This window comes from Zingiber officinale, chromosome 7B (assembly GCF_018446385.1).
Source record: "Zingiber officinale cultivar Zhangliang chromosome 7B, Zo_v1.1, whole genome shotgun sequence".
Classification (NCBI taxonomy): Eukaryota; Viridiplantae; Streptophyta; class Magnoliopsida; order Zingiberales; family Zingiberaceae; genus Zingiber; species Zingiber officinale.
In genome coordinates this window covers 80,389,690-80,410,744 of record NC_055999.1, presented here as the reverse complement: position 1 = coordinate 80,410,744, position 21,055 = coordinate 80,389,690, and the positions used below count along the sequence as shown (strand labels likewise).

At 36.2% G+C, this 21,055-nt stretch overlaps 2 protein-coding genes across 4 annotated transcripts; one reads left to right on the top strand and one right to left on the bottom strand.

Annotated features, from left to right (window-relative positions):
- The first annotated feature begins 520 nt into the window (after positions 1-520).
- On the top strand, positions 521-13,484 carry LOC122006111 (TATA-box-binding protein-like). Of its 3 annotated transcripts, none has more exons than XM_042561464.1 (10): positions 521-732; positions 843-1,158; positions 10,286-10,373; positions 11,224-11,295; positions 12,302-12,352; positions 12,486-12,530; positions 12,623-12,715; positions 12,976-13,077; positions 13,140-13,213; positions 13,300-13,484. In XM_042561464.1, coding segments are annotated over exons 2-10 (603 nt in total). In that variant the 5' UTR covers positions 521-732; positions 843-1,081; the 3' UTR covers positions 13,301-13,484. The 3 variants fall into 3 exon arrangements, with proteins under 3 accessions (XP_042417398.1, XP_042417399.1, XP_042417400.1); XM_042561465.1 differs by having other exon boundaries at positions 521-737; XM_042561466.1 differs by having other exon boundaries at positions 521-737; positions 10,267-10,373.
- Positions 13,485-16,524: 3,040 nt separating this feature from the next.
- Positions 16,525-20,007, bottom strand: LOC122006110 (sulfate transporter 3.1-like). Its single transcript, XM_042561463.1, has 12 exons — positions 19,636-20,007; positions 19,339-19,546; positions 19,089-19,260; positions 18,939-19,004; positions 18,440-18,553; positions 18,232-18,348; positions 18,013-18,139; positions 17,650-17,936; positions 17,379-17,569; positions 17,214-17,296; positions 17,067-17,143; positions 16,525-16,986 (listed from the first exon to the last, which is right to left on the bottom strand). Exons 1-12 carry the CDS (start codon positions 19,961-19,963, stop codon positions 16,813-16,815), a joined length of 1,944 nt encoding a protein of 647 aa, XP_042417397.1. The 5' UTR covers positions 19,964-20,007; the 3' UTR covers positions 16,525-16,812.
- Positions 20,008-21,055: the final 1,048 nt, after the last annotated feature.

Sequence of the window (21,055 nt, the reverse complement as noted above, 5' to 3'; positions counted from 1 at the left end):
ATAAAGGTAGATAATTTACAAAGTCAACTTATATTCTTCAAAGCGACTTAATTCTTTTTAAAATTGGATTTAGGTTAATTTGAGGTATTTTTTTAATTCAGATATTTAATTTTTAAAACAGAACTATTAATCTTCGTGATATATCTCATAAAAGTTTATACTTATTATCATGATCAAAGATTCATCAAAACCATCAATATTTTTAAATTTATTATTCTTCTAAAATAAAATCCTTGTAATATACCACAACTAAAATTCAAATATTAGAGGTCTGTTACTCAGGACCTGGCCACTACAACCTCATCAAATACCTAGTTAATTTGAGGTAACTTTGATTCACCCATACCATATTTTCTTTTCCAATGATCTCTCATAGTTTCAAATATTATAGTTTGCCCCTAATTTGAATTCATGAAACGATTCTGGAATCTTCGTCCTTCGAGGATTAGTGCGAGAATAAGGTTTGAGGAGGGGGTTTATGTGCAAATATGTGCCCTAGATATAATCCGGTGGTCGAATTCGCTCTTTCCCTTTCTCGCTTCGTCTCATCCGATTCTTCCTCCTCCCTCTTCCTATATATCCCCCGATCTGCTCCTCTCCTATAAAAGGTTCATCGTCTTTGGATTTTCGCACAGGTATCGCTTTCCCGCTTGAATCCACCCGACTTCGATCACGCCTCGCTCGATTGACCCGGGATCTGCAGCAACGCTTATACGTTTGATGTCAAATTGGGTGATGTTTGTTTTCCTTCTCTAGTTATTCTCGTGCTTTACTTCTATTCTATTCTGCAGGAATGCTTGTTATGTCGATGTATCTTGCTGATCTCCTTTCTACTTCCGCAGGTTCGTGGTGATTCGGCCGGTGACATAGTTGTGTGGAGCTGAATTAGTCGTCGATTCTGTTTGTCACTGGAAATTTCGTGGAGAAGAAAGAGAGTGTCTTGTTTATGGAGCAAATCGTGTTTTTTTGTCCGGTTTGGATATAACGAAGCGATTGTGGGAGTTTTTGGAGCAAGTTAATGAGAAGGGATAATATATATACTCGGAAGGAAACATCTTGATTGTTTTTTTATAAGAGGTACATGGCCGAACAGGGCCTAGAGGGAAGCCAACCTGTTGACCTCTCCAAACATCCTTCTGGCATCGTTCCGACACTTCAGTAAGTTCCTCTTGCTAGCATTATTACTAAGTCAAATTTTGAACATAACATAATGTGTGTAATACTGTATGAGAGGTTTTGGTTGGCTGAAAGATCCGTTCATTAGATGGAACATGTTCTGATTGAGTTTATTAGAAATTCTAGAAATAGGATCTGTTGAAGATGTTAGGCAGATATAATCCAGAATTGGATGCTTGTAAACTGATGCATTTGCAATATGGGTTTACAAGGATTTGATTTATGACATTAGGCACAGGAGAATTTGAAATAAGCTCCTCCCTTCTCAATTAAACTCTTTTTTTCCTAACGTCTTCAAATATTATTTCTTCTTATACAAAAATTATTTCCGGACCCTCTTGAATGGGTATTATAGTCTCACTTATGATCCATCTCCTTGGAATAAAGAACATATAATTGAGCCAAAGATCTAATCTTAGAAGAATCTTCTAGTGACTTGACCTTAGAAGATTCCTTAATGTCTTAACCTATGAAAATCCCTCCAATGATTTTATCATGGAAGATCCCTTGATAGCATGACCTTGGAAGTTCTCTTTTGGTGACTTTATACTTGTACATGACACTCAACATGCTTATTTGATATCTTGACTTAGGTTCACAAATTATAACTCATTTATACTATCTTAAGAGACCAAAAGAGGAAGAAATACAGAACAACAATAATGCAATAAAAATGTAAGATATCTATTTAATAATTGACAATTTAATTAAGACTTAAGTATTACACCCTTTTACATTTGTTTATGAACCTAAAGCTTGTTAGCTTAGAGAGTTAATTTTCTTGTTTATGTCTATTGACACATGCTGACAGTGTGAACGAAATTTTACTAAGAACTGGTTATTTATAGAGTATGTAGTGATACAATAGATTAAACTCTTGTATTTATGAATTCCAATTCTCTTATAACAACTAGGAATTTTCTTGTTTAATGCTTTAGTTATATTTTGAGAAAATTGATTCGGGTGCACTATATTTAATTTAGTAGCTTATTTAAATATTTCAATTTTTAAATTGTAGAATATGCTAACGGCATTCAAGCATTGTCTTTTCATCTTGTCTTTGTCATAGCAGTCATAGAGAGCATTTCCACTTTGTGATTAGTCTCATAGTTTCGTAACTCATTGGAGGGTGATTGAAAAGAAAGAGACTTATAAATTTGGTTCTTCAATGATTGGAAAGAACTAAGGCGTTGACAAATGTGATTTTAGGTAGTAGATGGTCGTTTAGCAGGTAGGCAGGGAGCTAGGTGGTCAGCATAAATAAGTGAAATGTTTCATAACCATTCCAGCCAAACAAGGGAAACATTTCCAGGGCATTTTCCTCCAATGGGATGAAAAACCTGGGGCGTTGGCTGCTACGCGAAGAGTCGCACACACTTCCGGGTGGCTGGTGGGTGTTTTCCGTGGGTCTGGGCCGGTCACCTACAGAACTTAGTCAGTTCGAAGAATTTAATTTTTTTGGATTATAAAAAAGGGAAACAATTGATAAAACTCATTGAATGAGATTTGAATGAGAACAAGAACAAACAATTAGTGGCAAAACAAGAAAATAGAGAAATAAATCAGTGTAAGGATGTGATGAATATGTAAAAATCACACAAATTTAATGATAAACTGATGAAAATTATCGGTGGAAGAGATGAGTTGAGATTGAGAAATAAATCAATAATAGAGGAGTGGAATTGCATACAAAACAAGGAAACACACTTAGAGAGGAAAGAAGGAAAAATTGAAGCTGAAGATTGCCGAAATTCTATACAAAAGGTGTTTGGTGAAGAAAATGACTGGTAGAGGAGTTGCATCAAGTGTAGTAAAGAGGAGCATCGTGCGGAAGTGGGATAGAATTAGGGTACCCATACTATTAGAACCAAAATCTAACAAGTCAGTTTGTTTTCCTACCGAATCTAATGGGATGTCTTGATCAAGGTTTGAAGTGCCGAGTCGTGCCGCCCGAAACAGTCGAAATTTACCGTTCCGGTGACGAACCAAAACAGGCACGGTAGGAGAACAAATTTCACTGCCACCGGAAGCGTCGCAGGTCTCTTCCGGTGGCGGCGGAAGCGTCGCGCAACGCCTCCGCCGGCGCCGGAAGCATCGCGCGGTGCCTCCACCGGAGCCGGAAGCTTCGCGCGATGCCTCCACCGCCGGCGGAGGCGTCGTGCTCCGCGCGACGCGATCGCGAGATCGGGCACTATTACAAACGAAATTTTTTTAATTAATTAAACAATTCCTATGTGTGATATTTTGAATAGGCTTTTATAAACCCTAATTAAATTATCCCTATAAAATATATTTAAAATTTAAAAAAATAATAATTGATATTTAAAAAAAATCTTTATACTGTTTAAAATTTATTTAAATTTTTTTTTAAAAAAATAAAAAATTCTAATAAATCATATTTATATTCTAATAATTTATTATTATTTTTGCTGTTTAATTTATATTTTAATTTTTTTTACCATTTTAAATATATAAGATTTAAATTAATAATTAATTAAATGAATAAATAATTAATTTATAAAATTATGATGTATCAATTTTAATTCGAGTAATTAATACATCTTTAAAGAAAATTATATTTAATTATTTTTTTTAATCATATTAGGTTGTTCAAGCAACTTATATAAAATCAATATACAATTTATTTTAAAATTATATACAATAAACATATCTATCTAATAATTACTATATATTAATAAAAAATATCGAAACTGTATCGGCACGGCACGATACGATACCGAAACCGTATCGTTCCGGTCTGAGACCGAAACCTCGGCACGGGTCGAAATTTTAAACCTTGGTCTTGATAATGGGCCACCTACACAAGGTTTAAAATCTCGACCCGTACCGAGGTTTCAGTTTCAGACCATAACAGAACTGTTTCGGTATCGTATCATACCGTGCCGATACGGTTTCGGTATTTTTTTATTTATATATAGTAATTATTAGATAAATATGTTTATTGTGTATAATATAAAAATAAGTTGTATATTGATTTTATATAAGTTTTCCATTATTGAATAACTTAATATTATTAGAAAAAATAATTAAATATAATTTTCTTTAAAGAAAATTGATTTATCAATAGTTCGAATTAAAATTGATAAATCATACTATATTATCTTACTAATAAGGGGTGTGAATTAGATGGAAGCATTAGTTCTTGTAACATTTTATTTAGGTCAACTGTATAGTTCTCTAATTCCAAATTTAATAATCATAATTATATAAATTAATACAAAGATACTATTTTATATATAATAATTATATATTAACTATTCGTTCATTTAATTAATTATTAATTTAAATAATATATATTTAAAACAGTAAACAAATATTAGAATATCAATTAAACATTAAAAAAGTAAAAAAATATAAAATAATTTTAAAAAATATCAGAATATAAATTTAATTTTTTAGGGATTTTATAAAAAAATTTAAGTTTTTGGGGGGTTTTTTATTTTTTTTTTAATTTTTTAGAATTCTTTTAATTTTGTTTAAAAAATTCTTAAATAAAATTTTAAAAATAAAAACAATTTCAGAATATTAATTAATAAAATTTATTATTATTTTTAAAATTTTAAATATATTTTTGTATTTTATTGTGATAATTTAATTAGGGTTTATGAAAGTCTCTTCGAAATATCACAATTAGGAATTGTTTAAATTATTTAAAACTCAATATTAATTTTGCACAGGAACTCTAAACGGGTACGCGGGGCAGACGTGGCGCCGACGTCACCCCGCGTCGCCCTATGACGTCTTCGGTGGCGTCGGAGGAGTCTTGCGACGTCTCTGGCAGCGCTTGAAGCGTCGCGGGATGCTTCCAGCGTCACCTGAAGCATCGCAGGATGCTTCCAGCGCCGCCAAAAGCATCCCTCGATGCTTCTAGTGCCGCCAGAAGAGTCCAACGAAGGTAGAAGCGTCCGAGAACACCTCCGAGACGCGCGCGCGCATGACCCACTTGAAATGGATGCGCTTGCTGTGCCGGTTTCGCTCCTCAGGCGGAACGGTAAAAATCGTTCGTGCTACCCGGCATGGAATGAAATTTCAATCGTTGCACCTACATCTAGGTTGCTTAAGCAGCCTGCATGGGATGATTTTTGAACCAATGACTAATGAAAACCGCCTACCCCATAGGCGAGGTGGAGAGGGGTTGAAATACCTACTCCATTGTCGATCAAGTTTTAAAAACATGGAAAGAACATGAGGAAGTGACTATTCTTGATTCATTGGAGGCCATGACCTCGAAGATCATGATTCAGATTATTTTTCTACTATTTGGTTGAAACTTAAGCAAACAACCCATATTGAAATAGAAGATGATATTGAAGTGTGGAAGAAGCAATGTATATGATGATTGAGAAGCATGATACTGGGTCATTGGATTTAATTGGATTCACTACACAATACTTGAACCTTGATGCATAGTTCAACAGGATAGACATAGTTGCTAACAATGTTACATGTGCTCATTTTGCCAAGTTTGCTAAGTTAGATACAATGTAAATTTAATTGTTCTTCTTGAAAAAAGTTGTAAAGCTGGAGGACAAACCTACATCAACTAGATGCTGAAGCAACATTCTGAGTTGCTAGTTATGATATATTGGACTACTAGAAGACCTTGTAGCTAACAAGAATAGTCTTAAAATTTACAAAAGGATTGTGTGGACTTGAACTAGCTCCTTGAGTCTGTTATATTTTTTACTTGGCGGCCATTTGAACCTTTGTTTGTAAGAAGCTCAAGAGAACTCAAAACTTGCTACCATGAAGTAATGTTCTAATTGTATCTAATTTCATATGATCTTATCTATAAGAAAGAGACGCCCCTACAGGTCAATATCAAAAGTCACTGCAGAGAAATTTGTGATGACTGGTTTCAAATTGATGAAATGTTCTTTTGTAATTATTGTAAGGCAAGGAGATGGGTGTCTAATTGCGGTATAGTTGGAGTATACTATAGCCTAATAGCCCTTAGGAAGAGTTCAAGATGTCTCACACTACTACTGTTGCAAGTCCACTTTATACCAAACAAAATGGTCAGGATAAAATGGATTTGTCAAAAAGATGCTTTTCTGTGCATAAGAATAATTTGGAGTTTTCTACGCCTACTCCTTAATACTTCTATACTATATTTCTAGATTCCATGTATGCTGCATTCAATTAAAGCCCAACATTTACTAACCATAGAGCATATGAGTGGATGCTTATATGTCTAATTAAGCATCCAACATAATGATAGGATATGTTGCATGGATAACTTAAAAGCACTATTATTTACATTCATGCTAAAATATGAGGCTATAAGTGATTCGTTAAAATGCAAAATTACCTGTGTAATCTTTTGGTTGAAACTAAACAACAACAATTAATTTTAGAAGACAATCAATAGTACAAAAGGGACCAATAATTAATTTGTTCATTGTTGTGAGAAAAAGTCTACCATGCGCAAATCCTAGTCCTTCACTATAGAACCAAACAAGTTGAGACCAAACACCACCATCACAACCATTATCAAGTTGTGTTTGTGCTAACTATTTTGGTTGGCTACATGAATCTTTTCCTTCAATTTAGCTTTATGCAAGATTGAAGTGGTTTTTGATTCCCTCTATCTCTTACACCTATTTTATTTGATCTAACTATTCTAACTATAAATCTATTGATTGCCTTTTGATATGTTTGCATCTTCCATTAATTTGAAATTGTGGTTTATAATATCATCCTATATCAGTTGACATGAGTGAAACATCTCATTTTGCCTACTGTTTGACACTTGGAACTCTCCAAGATGAACGACAACCATTTGAGTTCATGCAAGGATGATGATCATGGTGTGGTATTTGCAAGACGAAGACTAGGCAAAGGGCTTCCATGTGGCACTATGAGTCAACAACTTCCACGAGGCAATGGCTGTTTGGGACTATGGCATTTCGCAAGGCAATGACTTTTATGAGATTAGGAGTTTTATAAGATTGACTTCTAAGAGGCTTCTGTTCTATCAGTGGGCTTCCATGCATGCATAACTCCTCCACATAGTTGCCTATGGTTAGTGCTCCACATAGTTACCTATCATGACCAGCATGTCTCGTTCAGTCAAGGACCAAAGCCTCAGCTTCAAATGAAATTTTAAATCTTGATTCAAAAAACAAAGAAATTGAAAAGATTAATCCAAAAAGCTCATTAGCTAGGAACAAAAGATCTCATTATTAATTTATTATAGTGACAATAAGTCCATCTTGCGCAGAATCTAGTCTTCTATATATACACATTGAAACTAAACACCATGTTTCAATAATTAAAGACCAATAGAGAGATTGAAATGAATGTTTCCCAAAAGGCTGAGCTTTTGCTCATTCATTTCATTGAGAATTCTATGGTAGAGTTATTTGACTCCAGATGTTCTACAAGTATGCTCCTAGTAAAGATAGTGTTAATTGAATGTGTGTGAGCTTGCATGCTTAAGTCTAAAAATGTAAGTCTAAAACTAGAGTAGATTTGTATGACTTCAAGCATCAAAACACTCAAATTAACTATTTTCTTGTTATTAAACTTGTGCACAAGTGTGTCCAATCTCTGTGTATTTCTATTTGCAACTCAAACGTGGTAGCATTCTAGTAATTTCTTATTTTATATGGAAACACTGTTTGAACTTCATATCATGTCAAGAAGCATGATCTATAATTGAATTTTGATATTGATTAATATGAGTAATCTCTCCTATGGTGTTTGTATTGTCGCGCGGATGCGCATCGTATTTGTAATGCATCAAGATAAACTCAAGTAATTTTTGTTACTTTTTAGATTTTGTATTCTTATTTATAAAAGTAAACAAGTTAAGTGGAAAGAAGATGTTTGAAGGAAAACATGTAAATTCATTTGATATGCATTCATGAGTAAACATCATTTTTAATTCAACTATCTAATTGATATATGTTGATTAAAAGTAGAAAATCTAGGTGAAAGAGGATTACATAAGTAGAACTTATTTGAATTCATCATCATAGTTTGTACATTTTAATGCATATTGAATCAATGCTTCAATGTGTGTTGAAGCGTGTCTAGCATTGATACAACATGATGTTGAAACCATACTATTATGGTTTGGACTCAAAACTCTAGCAAGGAACAATATTTAAACATTCTTTTATTGAAAGTTTGTGGTTGTATAAAGCATTGTCAAGGTTAATGAAGGCCAAGCCATCGGCTTTAGATGGCTTTTGGAAAGCTGATTCTATGATAGACTAGTTTATGTACTAGATCTTTGTTTATCGAAATTTTCATGCGGATGAATAATATCAAGTACCATGGCTAGTAATCATATAAGAATATTCTTATCCTAGTTATATAATATCATTCGGATGAATAATATTCTTTTGGAAAGCAATCTTTTATGTTGATTTGCCTTTATGATTAAATTCTTTAGACAAATAACTCTATTAATCTAATGTCACACTCCCCTTTAATCTGGAGTAAGATACCTTCAATTTGTTACATAAAATAGTGAAATTTTCATAAACATAAAAGGACAACAGACACTTGCATGCCAACAAAAGAAAATGAGTTAATGAAGCGCATCCCTTCGACTCTAGATCAGTGAAGTTTGGACATAGCTGATAGTGCATGCAGGTGCTTCGAGTCATGAGTAGAGGCTAATATTGGTAATGCTTTTGTTCTTTTGAGGTGGGATCATCAATAGGTGGTCGAGTTAGGTTGTGAGTAAAACTTGGCAGATTCTTGGTTCGCTATGGGTCAATTAACAAGCAAAGGCTTGTTGTGGTGGTGTTCATGTTCACATGAGGTGCAATTGTTGGCAGACAGTTGGATCAAGTTGCTAGCAGAGACTGGCGTGGATTTCTCACATTTGCTTCAGGTGCAGTGGTCAGCAGGTTGCTAGGTCAAGTCGCGAGCAAAGGCATTATTGGCAGTTCTTGTGTTTGTGTGACGCATGATTGTCAATTGGTTATCAGGTTTCTAGAAGAGTAGCTGTGACGGTGCTCATGTTTGTTTGACAGTCACAAGAAGAGTAGTGGTGGTACTCTCATCTAGAAGGTTCTTGCAGTAACATTTCTTTCAATCTTCAAAGAGAGTCACTGCTCTCTGGTCCTTGGGGTATTGCAGACATACTTGGTGAGCATGCGGAGCTGATCTTATTGAAGGGAGACGAGGATATCAATGGAAGGTGCAACAGTAGTATGCAAGCTCTGATGCTAAAGGAGAAGAGGGATTATTGCCCTGCATGTAGGATGATGAAAGGGGATACCAGAATTCACATGAAGCATTGGCTCATGTGAATGATCACTGATGTAGGTTATAGCAGCTTGATCACTGATGCAGCTGGGTTTGAGCGAGAAGAAATTTTTGTGCCACTGGCGAACATTGTATGCTAAGGTCGCAGGCAGAGGCTATAGCTGTATTTGCTGCCAGTCAGTTGTGTAAATGGTGATGGAGGTGGTTGGTTGTGCATGGATAGATAGAGATTGCATCCTACTTTGCTTGTTATGCTGCTGCCCAATGCAGTTGGAGGATGCCGGCTTGTAGATATCATAGGGAAAGAGTAGCATTGCCGCTTGTTAGCATGTGACAGTAACAATGAGAAAGGGAAGAAGAGCTATATTGCTTGCATGTTTGTTGGTTCATGACAGGAACAACAAGAACAGGAAGAAGAGCTATATTGCTTGTGTGCGGGAAATAAAAGAAGACGTAGATAAGGAGGGAAGGTGGCAGCCAACCCCCTTGGGATAATTTTCTTCTTTGGAAAATTGTAACATTAGAAAGGGACTCTAACGCTGCGAATAATTTAGGGAAAAGAAAACATTTTGTATTACATTCATTAAGGAAATAACTATACAGAGTAATATAGACATGATAAAATCCTAAATCTAACCCTATTAATCTAATGTTTTTAACAATCTGTATCCCAATCTGACATTAAGTGTGTTTCTTTGAAATTTTTTTTGAAGGTTCATGTTTGAGTTTTTAATTGCTCTCTGATGTGTGATTTAGTGTCCTTAGATGATCCTAAGATGGGTCTTTGATAGCTACTTTATCTTAATCATCTTTCTGTACCCTTAATGATTCTCAGAATTTTAGTGTTCTTTCTCATAATCAGGAACATTGTTTCAACTGTTAACCTGGACTGCAAGTTGGATCTTAAAGCAATAGCTCTACAAGCTCGTAATGCTGAGTATAATCCAAAGGTATGATTTGATGTGGACAATGAATGCCCTGTGAAGCAGGTGTTTTTCTTGATCCTCATGGAATATTCTATTCATTGATATACGAACCATTTCATTCTTTTATTCTCATAGATCATGATGATTCTAAAGCTGCCATTACTAACTGTGAGAAACATCTGAACCTTACATTCAACTATTTAAGAACTTAATTATGAATGAATGAGGACTCTAGGAATATCGACCAACTTGACAACTGAACAATACAGATAATCCAATCTTGGTGGCAAAGGTCATACGTTGACCCCGGGCGCCCCACACGTTCGGTCCCATAGTCATTTGTAGAGAGGTAAATCACGGATGACTTTTACCTTTGAACAGTGACCATTGCATGGGGGAGACCAGAATCTGGCAAGCATTTCGTTGACAGGAATTGACCTCTAGACCTCTTGGTGGCAACGCCCCATACAATGACCATCTGCCCGTCCTATGGGGACAAGCTGTCATGATTATTTAATTTTTTAGCAACAAGTTGAATAATTTTTTTCATACAATTATCTAAATATTGAGAACTAGGATATTCTTATAACTTGCACCATGGCTTGAAGTCTAAAATTTGGTTTATTTGGTTTATACACTCAGTATATTGTCTAGAAGTCCTATCGTATTTTGTTTTATATTGCTTTTATGTTTATCTTAGTTTCAAATTTCATAGTCTAGAGAATAAGTTGCATATATATAGGAGATTACTTGTATTGGAGTTTTATAGCCAATTTTTTTCCTTATTCAAGCAAATTCCTATCTATGTCCACTACGACGATTGATTTGCAACAGGTAGTTTAGGTTTTTATGGATTTTCTTTTCTTTTATGCAGCGTTTTGCTGCAGTAATTATGCGAATAAGAGAGCCAAAAACTACTGCATTGATATTTGCATCTGGAAAGATGGTAAATAATTTTTCTCTCATAGTTTGGATGTTCTAGATTCACTTTTCTTGTACTTAATTTATTCTATTGTCTTCTTTGAAATGGGAAAACCTATAATTTGGTTGTATTTCTTGTAAGTACTTTCTGCTGCTTTCCATCCTTGTGTGCTTTATTTTCCAAAATTTCTCACGTATAGCTGTGCACAGCTATCCCTTCCAGAATTTCAGTATCTCTAAATTTAACAAACTTTGATAAATACCCTGTTACGTTGTGGATTTAGCTAGAGAAACTTAAAGAAAAGTCATCCAATTTGAATTTTCCAATGTATTGCTCAAAGAATTTGGTATGTAGGTTTATGAACTCTAGGGAGTAATTCATCATCTTTGCAACTTTGGCAGACTGCCAAAATTTTTTGCCTGGTATGAAGGTTATGCTGATCCTGGTACATGTATACTTCTTTATGTAAGTTTTGAAGCTTGACTATGCATTACATGTTTCTTTTGTATTAGCTGGTGTCATAATTCTGCTAGTGTAAGCCAAGTTAGTTCTGATTTGAACAGTGTATAATTGCAGTTCACATGTTGATACGGTTGGCTGAAACTTAAACCTTGTTTGTACTTGATGATTTGAAAGCATTTGTAATAATCCATTCCCATTTTACTTATTTACAGCCATCTGAAAGATAGCAGTGTACTAGCTTCTTTTTTTTTTTCTTTTTTCTTTTACATATATCAATAAACATGCAGGCTTTTATGTCACTAAGTTATATTGTCAAACTACAGAATCAGGTTGCTACTGGATAGTTGCATTTTGTTTAATATAGCTTGCATTACATTATTCTTCAGTGGCTTACTGATGCAGTATCTCTATTTCTCAAGAAGATCTATTATAGCAGTGATTCTGAAAGTATAAAATCTTGAGTTGTTTTATACAATATAGTCAACAAGTGTTTTACCTTCATTTGTGAAACATTGACCATTGGGTTGTTTGTGACCCACTGACTCTTGAGATCTATAAACTTTGGTAGGTATGTACTGGAGCAAAAAGTGAGCAGCAATCGAAACTTGCAGCAAGAAAGGTCTGTTCAATTCAGTTGTGAATGCATTTAATCATAAGTGATCTGTGATCAGTGATTGCAGAATTCTATGATATATAGTATATGTGTCTGCATTTGGACTAGGGAATTCTAACTTTGACCATTCGCTTTTCAGTATGCTAGAATAATTCAGAAGCTTGGCTTTCCGGCCAAGTTTAAGGTGACCGTCCTTTTCTTTTTTCCTTTATGGGTACCTACTTTGAGGTTATTTTGTTGTTTTTAATCAGTTCGATATTTTAATGTCATAAATAGGATTTTAAGATTCAGAATATTGTGGGTTCTTGCGATGTCAAATTCCCAATCAGGCTAGAAGGCCTCGCATATTCTCATGGTGCCTTTTGCAGTGTAAGTAAATGATATGTCTCAGTCCATTGAGCTTAACTATGAACTGCAACTTTCTGTAGCTATTCACTGATGCATAATCGCCTTAGGCCACTCTTTTTTATTCGAAAACTCCTATGCATCTCTTTCTAGCTGGAGGATATATTTCCATTGGCAACCAGATTACTCTTTGGAATCCTGCATTGGCATTTTCAGTGTATTTACTTGTAACCTTAAACCTTTCCTAGTGTTTTCAATATGTTCATTGCAATTGTTTCAAACAGTATGAGCCAGAGCTCTTTCCTGGTCTGATCTACCGAATGAAGCAACCAAAAATTGTTCTTCTGATATTCGTATCAGGAAAAATTGTTATTACTGGAGCTAAGGTATGGATTTCTGTGACCCATAAATCCGATTCAGTTGGCGCTAATTTGATATGTTATTGTAGGTGAGAGAGGAGACATACTTAGCATTTGAAAACATATATCCAGTTCTAACAGAGTTCAGGAAAAACCAGCAATGGTACGCAAGGATCTCAAAAGTTGTGTCATTCTTTATTTATAATCTAACCGCCTTATAAACGTTGTTAAATATGTTTTGTTTAACAGAGGCCGATGCTGTCAGATTGGTGCTAATGCTAGTGAGCCAAGAAAAACTTTGGTACTTGCTGTTTACATGTACTATGTAGTATTCAAGATTTGCCTAGCATGATGTAAACTTGAAATTCTAAGAGTAAGCAGCTTGTTCCAACTATGATATAAGAAGATTTTGCCTCGTATGTTTTTATTTGCTATTGAGTTGTAAGAGCAATTCTGTTCCCAACTACTCATCCAAGACATCCGTAACAAAAAATAATAATCACCAACCATTTTTTGTGCCTGTTTTGTTTCTCTGTGCTCAAGAACTCCTACTGTTTCAAGAGTGATCATGGAGATAATTTCTTTCAATCAGCGGTGACAAGTTCGTTGAACTTCCTATATTGTAGTTAGGGTGATTGATTAACCATGATCATCTTTATCCAGGGACTTCATGGACTGTAGGAGATTCTTAACCCACAATGTCATCTCGTTTTCATCTTCTCTGTGTTTATAAAGTATTTGGAAAGTGGAAAGGGTGCCAATGCGTTAGGGTTAAGCTAGCAACCTTTGCAAAAGTGCTACAACTCATTGGTTGACCGCGAACTGTTTGATTTGATGGATCAGCTTCCTTTTTATCTGAGTCAAAAGTTCATTTGTTTCCCTCTTGGATAGCCACCAATTATTTCATTAGACTCCAGAACAATATCAAGTTGGATTGTGTGAGGCCACAAGATCTTTTTCTTCCCCATCAAGGTAGTGACTTATTTTTGTTCTGTTCTGAAGATTAAGCCCAGCATCTTATTCTTCCTACAGCAAAGGAGTGGGGTCTTTTTTGCTTTGTTCATGGACATTACTAATTCTCTAATGATGAGTTTGATTTACCAAACAGAACAGATATTAAATAATGATATGCATATATTGAGGGTCTGAATCTTATTAAGGGCATGTTATACTCGAGTTGAATTATTTATGATGTTGAGCCATCCACTAGAACCAATCTGTGCATTTCGGTTTATTAGGGGCTGATGGAAAAGTTCTGTGGAACTTAGTTGGTCATTTCAAATATTAGTTGGATTGTAAAAATCAGATACATGGATTACCAAAAATAAAATAAAAGGTCTTGTTTAGCTTGCTTTCGTTTGCCAATCACTCTATGTAACTAATCGAATTAGCTTGCTCTTGCTCTTGCTCTTGCTCATGCTGTGTAGACCTGATCAAGTATGGAATCACTAATTCGACGATGTTTTGGAACATCGACCCTAAACCTTGATTGTATGATTATGGTTCAACGTTTGGAACCGTTGGTTCAAAGTTCAAAAAGATTCAAAATTATTATTATTATTTTAAAAGAATTATTTAAAAATTATAAATTTATATAAAAAAAATCGTCTAATGGTCAGAACTAGCCCATTGACTTGATTACAAGTTTGAACCAGGTCCGGTTGGAGCCGAGTTACAATATATATATCACATAAGTTATATTTTAATTAATTATATATATATATATATATATATATATATATATATATATATATATATATAAAATGATATCTTGCACATCTTTATATGAGTGACAATGTGAGACATTCGATGTGAGTAATCTGATATAGTCAAAATCTAAATTTTTTAATCTTTAATATGCATGTAACGACTCTCTTCTATCTCCTTTAATTACATGCAAGATGGTGTTGATTTGTAGAAATCAACACCACATTAGGGTGTGATACTGATTTATAGAAATCAACACTACGCCTTGGTATTGGTTTGTAGAAATTAGAACCAAGGCTGGTTTGTAGAAACAAACACCACTTGGTGATGTTTCTATAAACTAGAGGTGGTGTTGGTTTCTACAAATCACCACCTTGGTGTTGGTTTCTATAAACCACCACTTTGGTACTGGTTCCTATAAATCACCATTTTGGTACTGGTTTGTAGAAATCAACACCATCTTGGTATTGATTTTTATAAACCGATATCATCTTGCAATCAAAGACAAGAGAAGAGAATTGTTGCATGCATATGAGAGAGATTAAAAAAAAATTATTGATACCCTACACACCTTTATATGGGAGGTAGTGGGTGACATCTAACGTCGGTAATCTGACACAGCCAACAACTAAATTTTTTAATCTCTATTATCTGCGTGCAACAATTCTCCTCTCTTATTGCATGCAAGATGATGTTGATTTGTAGAAACCAACACCATACCTTAGTGTTGGTTTGTAAAAATCAATGTCACTTTAGTGCTGATTTTACAAATCAACACCAAGATGATGTCGATTTTTATAACCCAACACTAAGATTGGTTCGTAAACCAACACCACTTTTATATATATATATATATATATATATATATATATATATATATATATATATATATATATATATATATATATATGTTGAGTTATACTATTAAACATTAAAAAAAAATTAAATGAATTTTTTTAAGATGCTTAGAGGATGTGCGGCGCAAGGGGTGCGACATATTTTATTATTCAACAAATTCAATACTAAAAGGTATAATTTAACAATGTATTAATTAAATATTTTTCTAAAGATAAATTCTGATCTAATTTCTCTATTTACTTACTCACATGAAAATTTATATAAGTGTACTTAACTAGGGTAGTAAATAAGTCAAGCTCAATCAGACTTTGTAGTATTTAAATTTATTTGATAAGGTAATTGAGTTAAGTTAATTTAAACCTAAAATGAACTAAGTTGAAATAATGATTCAAGCTTAGTTTGATTTTTTTTAGCATGAGTTTAATTCAAGCTTAGCTTGAGTTTAATTTATTTAAATATTATCAAGTTCTCAATTCAAATTTATTTAAAATTTTTATATTTTAAATTTGTTTCATTATTCATTGAGATAATACAAATTTATTTTATTCATTTAAAAAATTCCTTTATTTCTTTAATATGTTAATAATAATTTTATTGATAAATATTATTCTTCATGCTTTATTTATATATATATATATATATATAATTTTTAATTATAAAACAGACGGAATGGCAAGCACTAAATATGCCAGTGTGGCTACAACATTGCGTGAGACAAGAACAATTAATATTATTAAATTATGTCTCAAACATAATGTAAATATATATATAATTTTTAATTATAAAACAGACGGAATGGCAAGCACTAAATATGCCAGTGTGGCTACAACATTGCGTGAGACAAGAACAATTAATATTATTAAATTATGTCTCAAACATAATGTAAACACATGGTGTCCTGATGAAGAATTAAATTCTGAACTTGGTTTGTTCTTTTAATTCTGGTAGTGAATGAAAGCATGGACAGAAGAATAATGTGCGATAATCATAATCTTCCCCTTGCAACCCTAAACGATACAACACATCTAGCATTCCATGCCTCTAGCTCTATCTAGGACTACTTTCAAAAAAGACTCTCCATGGCCATGGGCATGGCTCTGGCTCTTGCACTTGGCAACAATTCCTATCAGAATTCTCTGTCTCACCCTGCATCGACCTCAACTTAACCCTTTCTATCTACAGCTCTGATTGCTCGCTTTAAACAGCATCCTCGCACGACGAATCGTTGGGCTTGCACTTGTGCAGCGCGAAGTTACAAGCTGCGACTGCGTCCGCCACGGTGAGGAAGATCCACTCATGGCCAATGGCTTCAAGGACGTTTGATGAGTCTAGCTTCTTCATTACCTCACTCCCTGGGTTTGCTAGCACAAGCTGTTCACATCGCAAGCAAACAAGTTAGGGGGGGGGGGGGGGCCATTGTAGACTGAATCAGTTTTGCCAAAGTTTCACACCTTAATGTCGATTCTCTCGATGATCTTTTTCACCTCTTCTATCATGCTGATTCCACTAGTATCAATGCTACCAACAGCTGCAGTTGGAGATATCAAATTAAGGATTAATCTTGTGCAAGTTTACACAAACAAGTGGTTCTAGCTTACCACCCAAGTCCAAGATCAAGTAGTGTAAATCCATCTCCTCCCCCTTCGAGCTCTTGGTCTCCTCGTCAATCCACCTTGATATCCTATCGAGCAAAGATCGACAGATGTGTACTAGTTAGAGGTGTATTTGAATTAGTTTGTTTAAAAGTTTGTTTATATGCCAACCTTTCTCTCAGGTAGCCAGCATTGGCAAAGTATATAGGCGCATCGATATGTAGGATGAGAACTCCGGGAACACTTTGTGCCATTGAATACTGATCTACTCTTCGGTACGCCATCGAATTGGGGATGTGACCGAGTGCAGTAGTCCTCGGCCTTGCAATGAAGAGCAAGACCCTCAGTATAGAGATCGACACCTGAAATATTCAAATGGATGAATATCATGCAAGATGTTACTTGACCTACATAGGATTGGCTCTTATGATGATGAACATACCGCGATAACTAGTCCGATCTCGACACTACCAAAGACAACTCCCAAGTATGCACCCAAGCAAACACAGAAATCAACCTTGTCAACATGCCACAAATGCATTGCTGCCTCGTAGTCAATGAGCCCAAGCATGGCAGAGATGATGATGGCCGAGAGGACGACCAAAGGGGTGTAGTAAAACAGCGGGGTTAAGAACAACAAAGTGATCATAACTGCCAATGCCATCACCACATTGGACATTGCCGTCTTGCAACCCGCATTGTAGTTAACCGCCGATCGCGAGAACGGCCCTAAATCATAAAGAATTTTGCATTCAACAAGCGAGTACCGCATGAAGTAACAAGAAGTCATGGTTGGTTGTGTTACCAGTTGTTAAGTAACAAGAAGTCAGTGATCCCACAATGTTCATTGTCCCGAAAGCTATCATCTCTTTGTTGCCATCAATGTGGTAGTTCTTGAACATAGCAAAACTTCTTCCTACTGCAATACCTTCCTATAGCCACACACAATTGTTACTGATCAGTGCACAAATTGATTGAAGCCATCTCAGTGCAAAAACCCTTTCTTTTCTTTAAAAAAACTTACCGCGAGGGCGATTATGCCAGTGATAATACCAGTCTTAAGTGCAACCATAAGATATGATGGCTCGAAGGTCAGGCTCGTCGCTGACAGTGGATTCAGACCCTTCTTCAGGTGCCCAATCTGCAATTACATATCAACCAATAGATAATTGTATACAGAGATCAGAATTGAGTTATTAGAAGTGAAGAACTACAGAGGAACAAATTCTCACCACTTCAACTCCATGGTTTTCTGCATGAGTGAGGTAGACGAGAAGGCTTCCAAGAATCACGGAAGTCAAGGGCGCAGCTGCTGAAACCCAGAAGAACCTTGGGTTCCTTTTACTCTGTTTTTTGTCATTATCAAGTCTTGTTAAAGATTAATCACTTCCAGTAGGTAAGTTTCTTAAAGTAAAAAAGAACAGTGAAATCACTCCCACCTAAGAATTACTGCAATGAAATGAACTACAAGTTGCGTGCACGTTTTGATGAATAAGTAATGTGTATCGCTGCGTGAGGCAGCGAACAAGAACAAAAAGACAAGATTGATTGATATGACAACTGGTGCAATAATTTGCAAGGCCAAGTCACGGGCTGTCTTCTGCCCTCTCACGGATTCAGGGACAGATTTGGTTGATATATAGATTTACTTATCTCAAAGTTTAGCACGTTTAAAGCGCTTAAATGTTGTATCAGTTTGGAAAGCAGAGTTCTGCAACTATCTGTACTTACAAAGAAACGGGTGAGGAGAAGGAAGAAGAGGAAGCAGCACCCAAGCACGGCAGTTTCCCACCTCCACTGCATGAGAAAAGACACCGACCATTTGAAGAGACGGAAATATTGGATCGAATTGGGAAGTTGGAAGGAATGGAGAATTTGAACCTGATGAACTTGAGAAAAGACTGACTTCATGACGGAGATCAGATCAGTAGCAGTGGTGAAGTGGTGGAGACCGAGCATCCCCTTCAGCTGCTGAAGAGAGACTACGGTGGCAGCCCCTGCCATGAACCCTACTATGGTTGCGTGGGACAAGAAGTCCACTATGAAGCCGAGCCTGAAGCGATCGTTAAGTTCACAGATTAAAACAGTGAAATCGTTCGCTTTGGAAATCGGTGTTGTACTTTGAAGCTACCTGAGGAAGCCGAGGGCGGCCTCAAAGAGGCCGGCGAAGAAGGTGGCGGTGAAGGCGACGTGCAAGTACAATGACGGCTGCTGCGTAGGGGAGATCTCCTTGGACAACATGGAGCTGATCAAGAGCGACGCTACGGCCACCGTGCCGACAGCCAGGTCGCGTGAGCTCCCCATCATCGCGTACACCAGCGGCGGCACAAAGCTCGAATCTTTTTCGACGTAAGCAAGAAATTAACTGACGAATCCATCGAAAAGTTGTTAAAAATTGGATTTTTTTTATAGAGGGGTGAGTGATTACAGAGGCCGAGGATGGGAGGGAGGTTGGCGAGCTTGGCGTAGCTGATGCCCTGGGGGATGGCGAGGCTGGCAATGGTGACGCCCGCGATGAGGTCGGACTTGAAGAAGGAGAAGGTGTAGGTGGGGGCCCAATCGAGGATGGGGAAGAAGTATTTGAGGCCCAGGACGAGCTTCCGCGGCGCCGGCTGGTGGCGGAACTGCCGGAGGGGGTCGTCCGGGAAGAACGTCTCCTTCAGGTTGGCCTTGAAGGTGTCTAGGAACGGCCGCCCCGGAGGAACCGGAACCCTCCGGGCGTACTCCGCCCCCGCCGGCAGCTCCGCATTCCCCATTCAAGTATTGAAAGAGAGTGTAGCAGAGCAGGCTTCGACGCAGGGAAGAAGAAGAGCCAGGAGGAGCCTTTATATAGCGAGTTGAGCTGTCGCTCACATGGGTCCCACTGGAAGGATACGTGGCAGGCATTTAGAGGCTCTTTAATGGAGACTGAAAATGGGTGACCCAAAAAGGAAAATAAATAAATTAAAGAAAAATTTTATATTAGGTGCTATAAAATTAATATATTGATAGTAAATTAAAGACTCAAAAAATTTTATTATATCAAATAAATATATACAATTTTTATTAATATTATTATATTTTTTATGAAAAGTTTGATTTTAGTTCCATTTTAATTGGTATCCATTAAAATTGTTTTTAACAATAATTATCCTTTCATTACTATCATTTCCTAGCCTACGTATTTGCGAGTTGCGACCCCTATCATATTCCACCATTATTGCTTCTCCCTAGCTAGCTCGCTCCATATAAATTTATCTAATTTAACAGTTGAGCTATAGTCTTTTATATATATATATATATATATATATATATATATATATATATATATATATATATATATATATATATATATATGATGCGGATGTATTATGGAACTTTGAGGAATTAAGGAGATGGAGGAGGGTATTTTCATCTTTTGGGCACCTAAAGGATTTGGGGATAAAGGGAGCACTGTTCACTAACCGAAGAGGGGGATGGTTGGTGCCTGTTTTCGCCGCCAAGGGTTTTCTCCCTCTCACACTCTTCGTCGGTGTCAACGAAGCCGCTGGTGCTCCCCTCCTCTTCTCTTCTGCTCCCCTTTCTCGTTGTCACTCTTCTTCTGGCATGTCACGCCACCACTGGCCATTCCACCCAGCTCTTCGACAACCGCCGGGCATGACGCCGGCCGTACCAGCACTGGTCAACGCGCGCGACCTGGTCGCCTGCCTCGTCACAGCCGATGTAAAATACCGAAAATGGGCGAAGCACCATAAGGAAAATTTCCGAAATTTTTAAAAATTTTCTGGGAATTTTTCGAAAACCGTATGGACGAGTTTACCGGGATAAAAACTGGACCCCGGAAAAACCTGTTTAGGCTATCCCTTTTA

Coding starts and splice junctions, on each gene's coding strand:
- LOC122006111 (XM_042561464.1), top strand. CDS start 1,082: ATGGCCGAACAGGGCCTAGAGGGAAGCCAACCTGTTGACCTCTCCAAA. Junction 11,296..12,301: donor TATTTGCATCTGGAAAGATG/GTAAATAATTTT, acceptor AAACTTTGGTAG/GTATGTACTGGAGCAAAAAG. Junction 13,078..13,139: donor TTGTTATTACTGGAGCTAAG/GTATGGATTTCT, acceptor ATGTTATTGTAG/GTGAGAGAGGAGACATACTT.
- LOC122006110 (XM_042561463.1), bottom strand. CDS start 19,963: ATGGGGAATGCGGAGCTGCCGGCGGGGGCGGAGTACGCCCGGAGGGTT. Junction 18,140..18,231: donor CTGGCATAATCGCCCTCGCG/GTAAGTTTTTTT, acceptor GTGTGGCTATAG/GAAGGTATTGCAGTAGGAAG. Junction 16,987..17,066: donor TCGAGAGAATCGACATTAAG/GTGTGAAACTTT, acceptor CGATGTGAACAG/CTTGTGCTAGCAAACCCAGG.